The following is a 12,221-nucleotide window of genomic DNA, read 5'->3' on the forward strand; positions in this document are numbered from 1 at the left end:
CTCATAATTACACTGAAATTATGAAATGTCACACATAAGCAATCTGAAACCTTGGCAGCTATGATGGATGCAGTCACAGCCCGCCTCTTCGCCAGACAGGGACAAACTACGTGGCTAAAGGGCTTCACTGGAAAGTGTGAAATTCACATCCCTCCGCCCTGTCTTATATGTCCAGATGGGCTGAAGGAGACAGCTGCAGTTAGGCAATCATCCTGTGCCTAGCCAGCACCGCCCAACAAACTCGCAGCACAGACCAATGTAAGTGTTGTGCATGGCGGGCCTATGGGCAGGCGACAAGAGGGAAATGCAAAGTAATGTTTTCATATACATTACCACCACCCATAGTGAGCGTGAAAACAACATGCCAAAACCAACTGCATGACAATTACACAGTCCCAGTAACACGAGGGCGAGGCATTTAAAAAAAAAAATTTTTGCCATTCACTAAAGTGCCTTTATTATTTTTTGTTTTTTTAAAACAATTTGTATTATTTTTCAGTGTAACAAACATACGCGTTGACATTCAATACGACAATAGCACGGTAGAGATGAAAATAGACAGTCATGTACAGCCGAAGTTTCTTATTACAGTATCATTCGCGATATATCACTATTATTATTGCTTAGGTCTACTGCCCCATATACTTGTCTTATCCCCCTCCCTCTTCCTCATCATCTTCATCGGAGCTAGAGACATCATCTTCCGGCAGTGGGTCACATATGTTCCCCCTATATACATTCCAAGGAGTCCACACTTTGTTCCATTTGCGAGGGCTAGCCCTAGTTACATACACTGCACGTTCTGTAATCATAAGCATGTCCATGTGCCTGTTCCACATCGCTAAGGTAGGTACTTCCGATGCGCCCCATTTCTGTGCTATATCTCTCTTTGTCACCATAATGCCCAACGTGCCCCATATTTGACCATATCTGGATAAGTCATTCGGCTCCCAGACGTTCAAGATACATTTACGTGGCTCTGGTACTAGCGAGACCTCAAGAGTTTGTGAAATAGTACGCATCACTTGTCTCCAGTAGTCGGTTACTAATGGGCATTCCCAGAGGGTATGGATTAATGTCCCCTCCTCCCCGCATCCCCGAAGACAATAGGGATGTGGTGCCCTTTGCAGCTTGTCTAGTGTGGTTCTAGTGTAGTATATCCTATGTAGGATTTTGAGTTGCAACAGTCTGAACTTGGCCGAAATTCCCACCTCCCTCGGGGACGCCAGCGCCTCATTCCACTCTGTATCGTCCATGTTGCCCACCTCTTCCACCCAACTCTCTTGCAATTTCAGTGTAGGGTCTGGTAGATTATTGGTCAGCTTTCGGTAGGTAAGTGAAGTTGCACCATGCTGCATGTATTCAGTGAGTAGCCTGTCCTCTAGTGGAGAGGATTCCGGGATGTCAGTGTCTTGCGGTATGGCCTGCAGCAATGTGTGTCTGATCTGCACGTACCTGTACGTTTCCTTCGGTCCTAGGTTATATTGTTGCTGGAGCAGGGTGAATGGGATCACTGTTCCCCTGTCCCACAGGTCTCCCACCGTGGATATTCCGATGCTGTCCCATTCTGCAAATCCCTTACTTCGTCGCAGTCGTCCCAGCGCCTTGGTATCCCAGAGCGGGGTGAGCTTTGTAATCGTACCCTTCCAACCCAGTTTCGCCTGTGCTGCATGCCATATAGTGGCCGTGTGTTTCGTGGGCCCAATCAATTTTGCAATTGGCCTCTGTCATAGGGTACTGATAGCATGCCGTCAGTGCCTAATTGTGCCCTGTCAGCCCTATAAGCTGGGTCTTCCTGAGGCGCATGAAGCCATTGGTTAATAGCTTTAAGCCAGTAGTACATTTGCAGGTTGGGCAGCGCAATCCCCCCCTGTTGTTTAGTTTAACATGTGCAATGCGTGCTGGGCGGTTTCCCCACAAGAGATTGGATACCAATGCCAATACTTGTTGAAAGAATCGTGACGAGACCGGGTACGGAGTATTCTCTAGTGCGTATAAAAATCTCGGGAGAGCCATCATTTTGTAGAGTGCTGCTCTGCCGAGGAGCGTTAGGGGCAACGACGCCCAGTGTTTCACGTCGCTACGCAGCCGTTCCAGGGGTGGTTTCAGGTTTTTATCAAAGAAGTCCGCCGGACTATCGGTGATATATATGCCTAGGTATTTAAAGGAGCCTGTGGCGCGCATAAGTGGGCAGTCCGCCGCGAGGGAGGGCTCTGGTCCCTTCAGGATGTAGAGTACAGATTTCGACCAATTCAAAGTGTATCCTGACGTTCTCCAGTGGGCGTCACAAAGTGCGAGGAGTGCCGGTATGCTCCTTTCTGGATCCGTCAAATATATCAACATATCGTCGGCGTAGAGCGATACACGATCTTCCCATCCCTCTTTCCAACTAATCCCTTTTAGTAATGGAGTTGATCTAATTAGCGTTGCTAGCGGTTTCAGCACCAGAGCAAACAGCAAGGGTGACAGGGGACATCCCTGACGGGTTCCTCTCGCCAGCTGGATTGTGCGTGAGATATGGCCGTTAGCCGTGATCTGAGCTGCCGGATTGCTGTACAGGAGTCCTATCCACGCTATGTATTTAGGGCCAAAGCCCATATGGGACAGGACTGCGAAGAGGTGTCCCCACTCTACCATATTGAACGCCATCCTCGCATCTAGTGAAAGGATCACTGCCGGCTCCAATAATAATGGGGCTCGAGCCAGGATTACATGCACACGCCTGAGATTGAGAGCAGTGTTCCTATTGGGCATGAAGCCCGATTGGTCTGGGTGTATCAGCAGCGGGAGATGGGCCATTAATCTAGTAGCCAGTAGTTTCGCGAGGATTTTTGCTTCTGAATTAAGAAGAGAGATCGGGCGGTAAGACGAACAATCCCTCGGCGGCTTACCGGGTTTTGGGATTGCTACTATCGCTGCGGTTCTCTGGTCCAATGGAAGTACCGCTTTCGACAGGCTCTCCGTGTACATTGCCAGCAGCGGAGCGCTAAGCGTGTCAGACATGAGCTTATACCATTCTATGGGGATCCCATTTGGACCCAGGGCTTTTCCCGATTGTATCGCATGTATTGCTAGTTGTATTTCCTCGACCGTGAGGTCGGTGTCTAGGTCTTGGACTGCTTCTGGTGGAAGTGTCCGAGTCACGATGTGAGCAAGGGAATCCAGTGCTGCACTTTCCGTAACTTCTCTGTCTGGGGTGTAAACTGCTTCGAAGTGCTCCGCCAAGGCGCTCACTATCTCCTCTGGGTGTGTCTGAAGTGTTCCCTCCCTTGTGTGTAATTGTTGTGTGCCTCCCCTGCACCCCCCCCTTCTTGTCCAACCACGCTAGCCTTTTTCTGGCTTTGTCGCCCACATCATATACTTTATGTTCCGTGGCCGAGATACTGTCGACCACCCGTAGTCTAAGATGCTCCTTATATTGCTGCTGGCGTAATTGCAAAGTGTGTGTAGAGCTTGCCGTGGGATCTGCCATATGAGCCATGTTCGCCGTGTGTAATGATAATTCCAATTCAGAGAGTTCTTGCTGCTGTGACTTTTTGTACCCTGTGATGGATGCTATTGCTTGGCCCCGAAGGACCGTCTTGTAGGCGGCGAGGCATTTTTTAGTTGGCAATCAGTACTCCCTAAGGTAATTGCCCAGATTGGAAACACGGTTGAACTGAATTTTGTGCAGACTGCAGTGTGACTGCTGCACATCGCTCAGGTGTAACATTTACTTTAAGGGGCTGAATTAAATTAGGAAGCCAAGGAGAGGGGAGAGGAGTTGTCCTAACGGCTAGGGGGGTCAACCTTGAATCTGGGGAACTGGGTTCGAGTCTCTGCAATGACGCTGAACATCCTGTGATTCTGGGCAAATCACTGAATCTCCCCGTGCCTAACAAAAAGGAATGTGTCCTCATGTAATGCAAGTGGTGCTATGTAAAGCGCTCTGATACCCGATTCGGGTCAAGTTCACGCTATATAAAACTCTGTATATAAAAAAAGGAGAAGATTAGTACAGTGACATTTACTTTGTGTTGGCGAGCGCCATGACGGTACGAGCGGGGCCAGCCACGACGACTCCCCCTAGCACTGTCCCGGCCTGTCTGGGGAAGGCAGCGCCGCGGTCCAGGACACTTACCAACTAGCGCAGCATTGCTCTTCATCACAGATGCACTGGCCTAGTGCAGGGCGACCAGGCTGCTGAGTACCGCACCACCACTCTCCTGCAGTCGCCACGGTCCTGGTCAGTCTGCACCATGATTACACCAAGCGTTGCAGTGGACGCTGCAGTGGGCGATAACCAGCTCATGCTGGCTCAGGCTGTGCTGCCAAAGACCTTGAACTGTGGTGCGCTCGCACCACAGCACCCCGGCTCGTCTATTGTTGATTGAGAAAACAAAATAAATAAACAAATAAATAAATAAATTGAGAAAACAAAATCAACACTGAAAACTCTCGTGAGGTGACATCATTACTGAAACGTAAATTGTGGCGGTATCGGGTGAAACATTGTAGCCACTGCTACCGGCCGAGAGCTGAGCCAGGTCCCAAGTGGAGCGAACGCTGTCAGCTAAAGCTTTGCATACTGGTGGAGGTGGTAAATAGCGGCACTCAGGCAAACATCTGAGGCGCTATAAATGCGTGACAACGCATTTCAGTGCGGTGAGGCGGACCCTCACACTGAAATGCGTTAGTCTAATGCCTAATGCGTGGAACTTGGCAGGACTGCCTAACCTGATGTGGGAGAGAGACACCACAGCAGAAAGGCTGCCTGTCATGGTGCAAGCAACCCTCCAAGAACTTCAGAGAGCACAGCTGGCCTGAGAGGAGCCGAGAGCTGTAGTGTGAGAGTTACCTCTCAGCTATAAGACCATCCCCGCAGTGTCAGTGGGCTGGGGTATGCAGCAGTAGTACATTTCCTCACAAGCTCTTTTACTCCAGTATTTTCACTACAAATCCCTCCTGCAAAGTTACTGCCCTTCCATTTCTGGTACTTTTCAGCAGTTTTTAAATTTTCTTAGAGTTTCTCGTTGCTCAAATAGGTGTAATTTGTGATATTTATATGTTGTCCTCGTCTCCATGGTTTGATTTTGCGCGCGTGAAAGTGTCACTAATAATCGGTGGAGAGGTGTGGAGCATGGTCAGGGCAGCTGACTTCGCAGAACAGAGTTCACGGTTCGATCCCGGCACCGGCGGCAGCTAAGCTCAGCACCATGTGACTCTAGGCAATAGCTCACTTTATTTCCACGACGACCCCCAGCGCCTTGAGACCCGTAAGGAGGAGTAGTTTGTGCTTTACCAATATGGATTTATTTATGTATTATCATTTAATGCCACTGATAATTACACTAAAATTATGAAAATGTGACAAGTAAGCAATCTGAAACCTTGGCAGCTATGTCATTTTCAAGCAGTTCCCATAGTTCTAAAATACTTTAAAAGTGATTTGTGAATTTGCTGTGTTATGTGTACATTTCAGAAGGGAGAATCCCTCTTCTGTGGATTTTATCGAGCTCTCGAACAGGACTTGACTTAAACATAGCACCCATGCCAGTAAATACCGGCCAGGAGGGTACCGGGTACCCGGGCGAGGGCCTTCGCCTGTACCGCACACCAAAGGTTGCTTTTTATTTTTATTTTATGCGTTTTTATATAGCGCGGACTTTACCCAGGGCGCTTCACAATAGGAACAGTAGTGATACATGAGGAAAAAGTACAAGTCAGCATGTTACAAAAGCAAACGTTACGTTACATAAGGCAATAGTGACAATTGTGCATGTATCAAGAGCAAACAAAATACAAGAGGCAGCAAACGATACGTTACAAGAGGATGTGTATGTTACAAAAGGGTACAAAGAACAAATAGAGGAATGATACTGCACTAAATGGCAGATACTCAGAACACAAGAACAAACATAACGTTACATGAGGCAATGGTGGCAAATGTGCGTGTATCAAAAGCAAACAAAAAACAAGATACATTACAAGAGGGAGAACCGCGGCAGCAGCGGAGCAACAGTGGCCCGCCACGCACTCCGAAATGACTCCCTGCTCTGGCCGGGCCAGCCACGGGTACCCAGTGCTCTTCCTCCCGCTGCTCTTGGGGCTCCTTGGCGGGGGCTCCGCGCTCATCCGCTATGCCGTGCCCGAAGAGGCGCAGAGGGGTTCCTGAGTGGGGAACCTGGTGGCAGACCTGGGCCAGGAGCTCCGGGGCTGGTTGAGCGCCGGCGGCGGGTGGTGCCCGCCGGAGGGGTCGGCGCTACCTGGAGGTGGACCTGGAGAGCGGGGCAATGTATGTGAACGAGAGGATGGACCGGGAGCAGCTGTGCGGCCCGGCCGTGCCCTGCCTGCTCACCCTGGAGGTGGTGGCCGAGAACCCCCTGGAGCTGTACAGCGCCGTGGTGTTGGTGCAGGACATCAACGACAACGACCTCGCCTTCCTGGCCGGGGACATGCGGCTGGACATCAGCAAGTCCGTGGCCCCCGGGGCGCGCTTCCCGCTTGAGAGTGCGCAGGACCTTGATGTGGGGGTCAACTCCGTGCAGACCTACAGGCTGAGCCCCAACAGGTACTTCACCCTCAGCGTCCTTACGACGGGAGAGGGCACTAAGTAGCCAAGTAACTGAGAGCGGCCTGTCCCGCCAAGGACTCTCCTGGACTTCTTTACTTTTTCTTTGGTCCTGGCCGCCATTTTGCTGCTGCTCTCGGCCGCTTTTCTCTGGACCCTGACCCGCCATCTTGCCCATTCCCTCGTCCTTTAACCCTCTTCCCTCGTTTCCCCCTTGACGATCCTCAAATGTTTCTTCCCTTTTCTGATTTGCCTTTTCCCCATACCCGTATATCCCTCCCACCCTCTCTTGGTGCTGTAACTGCATCCCCCCTCCGACCTCACTTAATGGAACTCTGCTTTTCTGTATATAGAGATAACGCTAATCACTAGTATATGCAGTAGACCTTTGTACTCTCTACCAATCCTATGTGAATCTTAGAGTATATCCATTCGTATCCCTTCCCTATGTATATAGAGATAACTCTAATCACTAGTATTTGCAGTAGTCCGCTGTGCTCTCTACCATTCCTATGTGACTCTTAGAGTATATCCATTCGTAGCCCTTCCCTATGTATATAGAGATAACTCTAATCACTACATAGCTGCCAAGGTTTCAGATTGCCATGTGTGACATTTTTATAATTTCAGTGTAATTATGAGTGACATTTCAGCGACTATGAGTGACACTTTCTTGTGAGCAAAATGAAGACGATCGAAACATACAAACATCAGAAATTACATCCATTTGAGCGGCAGAAAATCTAAGAAGATCTTAAAACACCAGAAATGGCACAAAGCTGCAAAGTACCAGCAAAGAAAGGGCACTCAGTCATGGCACGATATAGCCTCTCATTGTATAGTAGATGGTTATGTGCTGTGTGTATCCCTCCCTTCCGCAGAGAACAACAGGCCATTTCTAAGAACCATCATCCGTTGAAGATGCACACCTGCAGGGCATAGAAACTGCACCACAATAAACATGGTGCAGCGCTGGCTAAGTAGAAACACCTTCATACAAAATCCCTGATTAAGTATCAAAGTGCTTTTCAAGGAGTGGCACGTTACTCCAGAACCCAAACAGGATTAGTAGTGAATTAGTATAGATAGATATGAAAATTATTTGAGCGGTGGAGATGTGAATTTTTTAGTTGCATTGAAAAGGTTAGTGGAGGGAACGTTCTAGAAAGTATTTGGAGATTACAACAGCAGGTTTGGGATGAGTAGAGGGGGTGGGAAGAGTCAGAGCAATGTGACAGTGGCTGGACGACGCACTTTTGTGAGAAACCCTTACATAAGCAAATGGTGCTCATAGGGTTTATGCTGCACTTGAAGTAAAGAGGAGCCAATTATTGATGATGGACCTTTATTTGGATGTTCAGCACTGTGTGCATCTGCTTTCTGCTTTTATATCAAATATGCTAAACAAGACGGTAAAATGTCACTTGCGTTATACAGCTGGAATTAACTCCTCCCATCATGTTGTACCTCATGCTACACTATAGCCCTCATTAGCCTGCATCACCTGTAGCATCCTATAGTAACTCCTGACATCAGTAGAGCTTCTCCTAGCACTGGAAGGACAGCTTATCACTTTGGAAGAAGATTGGGACAAATGCAAGGAATGAGGGAGAGCAGGACAAGGACAAAGCACCAGGGGAGGGAGGGAGAAAAATCATAACAAAATACAGGCAGATGGGTGGAGAGAGAGGTCGGGGGAGATGGTAGCACCATGGAAGGTAAGAAGTATAGAATGGGAAACCGGCAAGTGAGCAGGGGCCCCAGATAGAACGGTACAAGTTCCATCTATGCCTGCAATGTGCAGGTGCACGTCTGAGGCACCATCACTGCATACACCAACAATTTTGGCCACAACAACCCGTGCTTTCCCTGAGGCAATGGTCTACTGCTGCAAGAGAGTGAAGCAGCTACTTGCATAAAGAAGTCCAATGTGACTTGACTAGATGTGGCGGCACATGAGCTGTAGCATGCTTAACCCCTTTAAAGCGTTGTAAATAGACCTCCCCAGTGCTGCGCTGTCCATTGGAACTAGTGCTGAATGGACGTCCAACGGTCGTGCGCAGCACTGGGGAGGTAGTGGCCGTGACGACCGTTGGCCGACGGCAGCAATTAAGGGGTTAATTATTAAATCACATAATTGCAATATAACAGCCACATGTCCAATGTTATGGTAAAAAAACAGAAGGGAAAACAGTGACAAAACGCCAACCCACACATTTAATTACAGAGAAAAGCTAATTTTGTTACTGGTTGTCAGTAATATTTCATAGTAGTGCAACAGAGATCAACTAACCTACAAAAACGAGCAATATTATTAGAATATTAAAAAGACAAAGGTTTTGTCATCTTATGCGTAGTAAAAGTGCAGAACATTTCAGTGACTGTGTAGGTGTCTCCATTTACCAACCCTTGTTTTCCTGTCACGCTGGACTTAAGTGAACGCAGTCCGAGGGAAAGAAAGTTTACCTCCTGGATGTATGCTTGCATCCTATGAGTGAAGGCAGTTGGACAATTTCCAGCACAGGAACGTGCTTCCACAACGGAGAAAACCCAGACTAACCTGCGAAAGAGGCGATACTAATCTGCATAAAAGTCATATTAATGACCTGGTGAGAAACAGGAGCGGGCCTCAGAGTTTTCTCTGGTCTACATAATGCAAATTAGCTTTTTAGCAGCAGCGCGATCAGCTAGCTGCTTGCAGGGTCGGTGTCTGGACTGGACTCTCATTTTCTGTTTTACATGAACTATGTAAAAAAGAAATGAGACTTCATTCCAGACACCGAGGAACTGCAGGCACCTGATCGCGCAAAAAAGTTAATGTGTGAATTTTGGATTAACACATTCCGCTGCACTGTCTCACAGTGACACAGTCACTGTCACTTACTTGAGAGGCTTGCTGCAGCACTTAACAGGCCAGGTGCCGACCGCAGATTCCTGGTCGCACTACATCAGTCACTTCTCCTCGGCAATCGTGAACGGCCTGGTGCACCGCCCTTGGGTATTCCCATTAACCTAAGAATGTAACTTGTAACTGTTGTACCTTCTGTAACGATGAGTAATTTGTAACCTATGTAACGCCTCATGTAAAGCGCTCTAGTACCTCCGGGTCTAGCCAGCGCTATATAAAACTCAAGTAAATAAATAAATAAATAAATAAATTATACTCTCACTGAGGTTTGGACTAGCGGCAGGCGCCAGTGCTGCTGCACAGACAGTGAGCTCCAGGTGCGTGCCGGCAGTTTGGTGAGGTTGATGTGCGCGGCGGTAACGTGAGGTTGGTTCTAAATCTGGCATGGTCATGATTGGTGCGCAGCGCTTATGACATCGACATGATTCAAGAACGTAATACAGTGCGGAGGAGGTGGAGCGGGTTTCTTGACGTTTTTATTTATACATTGTACCATTCTAGCACTACTAGAGCAGCTTCTAGCTCAGCCATGATCCCCCAAGCACAGTGCTGTGAGCAGTCAGCGCTACCAACCACTCCAGTTTAGTAAAGCAGTGCATATGGCTTGGCAACCGAGGCGCTATAATGATTATGCGTGACAATGCATTTCAGCGCGGTGATGCGGATCACCACACTGAAATGCGTTAGTGTCACGTCTGATGCGTGATACTTGGCAGGACTGTCACTAGTCTCTACTTTGTGTGACTTTACATCTTGTACATTTGCAATTTTTTGTTTGTATGCTTTATGTAACGCATGTAATACTTAGTCCTTATGTTTTGCAACTGGTTCTTATGTAAAGCGCTCTGACACCTTCGGGTAAAGTTCGCACTATATAAAGTCGCATTAAATAAAAATAAATAAATAAAAATAAAACAAAGGAGTACACAATACAAGTATAATACTGCAATAAATGGCAGACTCTCAAACCACAAGGACACATTGCAAAGGCACTTCCATAGTCATGGAGAACAGAATTTCTTATAATGGAAGAACTTCCTTCAGATAATAGAGAAGGCGTGAATTAAATTGTTATGATTGCTTATTTTGTCCCTGCCGCTGCTGACCTGGAAAGGAAACAGAAATTATTTGCACTATATTGGCTTTTTTAATGTGTCCCATTGACGTCAGTGAGTTGAAAGGTCGTGACCTTCTCTTTGGACGGTATCAATGACTGTTTCTGCGCATGCGTACAGTGGAGTCACTGTCGTATGCGCATGCGACCACGATGAGTAAAAGTCACACGCGCATGCGTACCTCAAAGTGTCCTGCCTTGAGCGCATGCGCACGTTGCATCTGTGTGCGCGCATGCGCAGTGGCAAGCTGTGGACCAGGACTTGTGTTGTTTGCTTCGAGGGAGGGTGGAGAGTCGCCCCGGAGCTGCCGGTCATATTTATTTTTTTGCCGATTTATTTTGACCCAAACTAAACCCTGGATCATTGGAAAAGTGCACGGAAGTGGAAACTTATCGAGGTCTTTGAAGAGAAATGTTCCAACCGAGTTCAGATGAGGTGAGTGGCCTCAGAGGGCGAGGGGGTTCCAGGGCTTCAAGGAGGATGAAAACAAGTGTGGGGAGCGGGTCTCTGAGGCAGCCTGGCCCAGGAGGCTGATCTGGGAATCCTTTCCAGGTGATAAGGGGCGGGGTCTTAGAGTGTGTTTACTAACACCCCCTGCTGCCAGTACCTGACATCCAGCCAGTTGTGGGTGCCCCTCTGTGAGCTTTCTGTTATTGCATCCAGACATATCGCACAATAAAAGACAAACACCTGAAATAAACCAGACCTATTATGTTTGCCAATGCTTGTTTGCTGTTTCAGACAACCCAGACCTATTGGTTTTGCCAGTGCTTGTTTGCTGTTTCAGACAACCAAGACCTATTGGTTTTGCCAGTGCTTGTTTGCTGTTTGAGACAACCCAGACCTATTGGTTTGCCAGTGCTTGTTTGCTGTTTCAGACACACGAGTAACCATGATTCTGTTGTGAATATTCAGAATAGAAACTGTTTCAAGTTTGAAAATATGAGACTGTGAACTACAGATCAGTCAGATCTGTGGAGGGGGTAGTGGCCTTCAGAATGGTGTATTTACTCCTGGTCTCCCCTTTACTCCCCTTCCCTCTGTAGCCTCTCTGTGCAACAACCATTTCGCTCCACATCTTCTGAAATCTTCCATCTTTCACACCTCACCCCTTTCCTATTATGCACCCTCTTTCACTATCTCCTCCATGCACTTCCTTGCATCTCCCCGACGCACATCTCCCTCACTTCACCATCACACTACACATACTGGGGACCCACTCACATGTAGGCACTGCATTTTCATTTATTTTTACCTTGTAAATAATCTGACCACAGTATACTTATTTCCCACGCTTTTACCTACAATCACGATTACAATAGGCGTTCAAGCCAGTTCCTCCGTGCAATGTGCTGAGAGGCCAAGGACTGGATGAGTATGAATTTTGAACACCTTTATGCCTGTCCCGCTGATGTGGTCTGTCAGAAACACACAGTGCATTTAGGTACAACTCCAGAGCTCTCAAACATGACCAGAAACTTCTCTGTGCCACTTTAGTTGAGCATACAGTTATGGCACCAAAACAGTCTACTGTTTTTTGTGAAATTGACAGCAATTGTGTAACTGTTCACAGCTATAACGGTGTGTAGAAACTGCTGGGTCATGGACTAAAATCTTGCAGATTGACATGGCTTCAATGACTATAACA

At 47.7% G+C, this 12,221-nt stretch overlaps 1 protein-coding gene across 1 annotated transcript in view; it reads left to right on the top strand.

Moving 5' to 3' along the window:
* Positions 1 to 10,824: 10,824 nt before the first annotated feature.
* Positions 10,825 to 12,221, top strand: part of LOC144770910 (uncharacterized) — a 135,796-nt gene continuing 134,399 nt past the window's right edge. The window contains exon 1 of the mRNA XM_078655709.1: positions 10,825 to 11,008. Coding sequence (XP_078511835.1) covers positions 10,985 to 11,008 — 24 coding nt within the window. The 5' untranslated portion in view covers positions 10,825 to 10,984. The remainder of the gene's footprint in view (positions 11,009 to 12,221) is intronic.

Source organism: Lissotriton helveticus, chromosome 7 (assembly GCF_964261635.1).
Source record: "Lissotriton helveticus chromosome 7, aLisHel1.1, whole genome shotgun sequence".
Classification (NCBI taxonomy): Eukaryota; Metazoa; Chordata; class Amphibia; order Caudata; family Salamandridae; genus Lissotriton; species Lissotriton helveticus.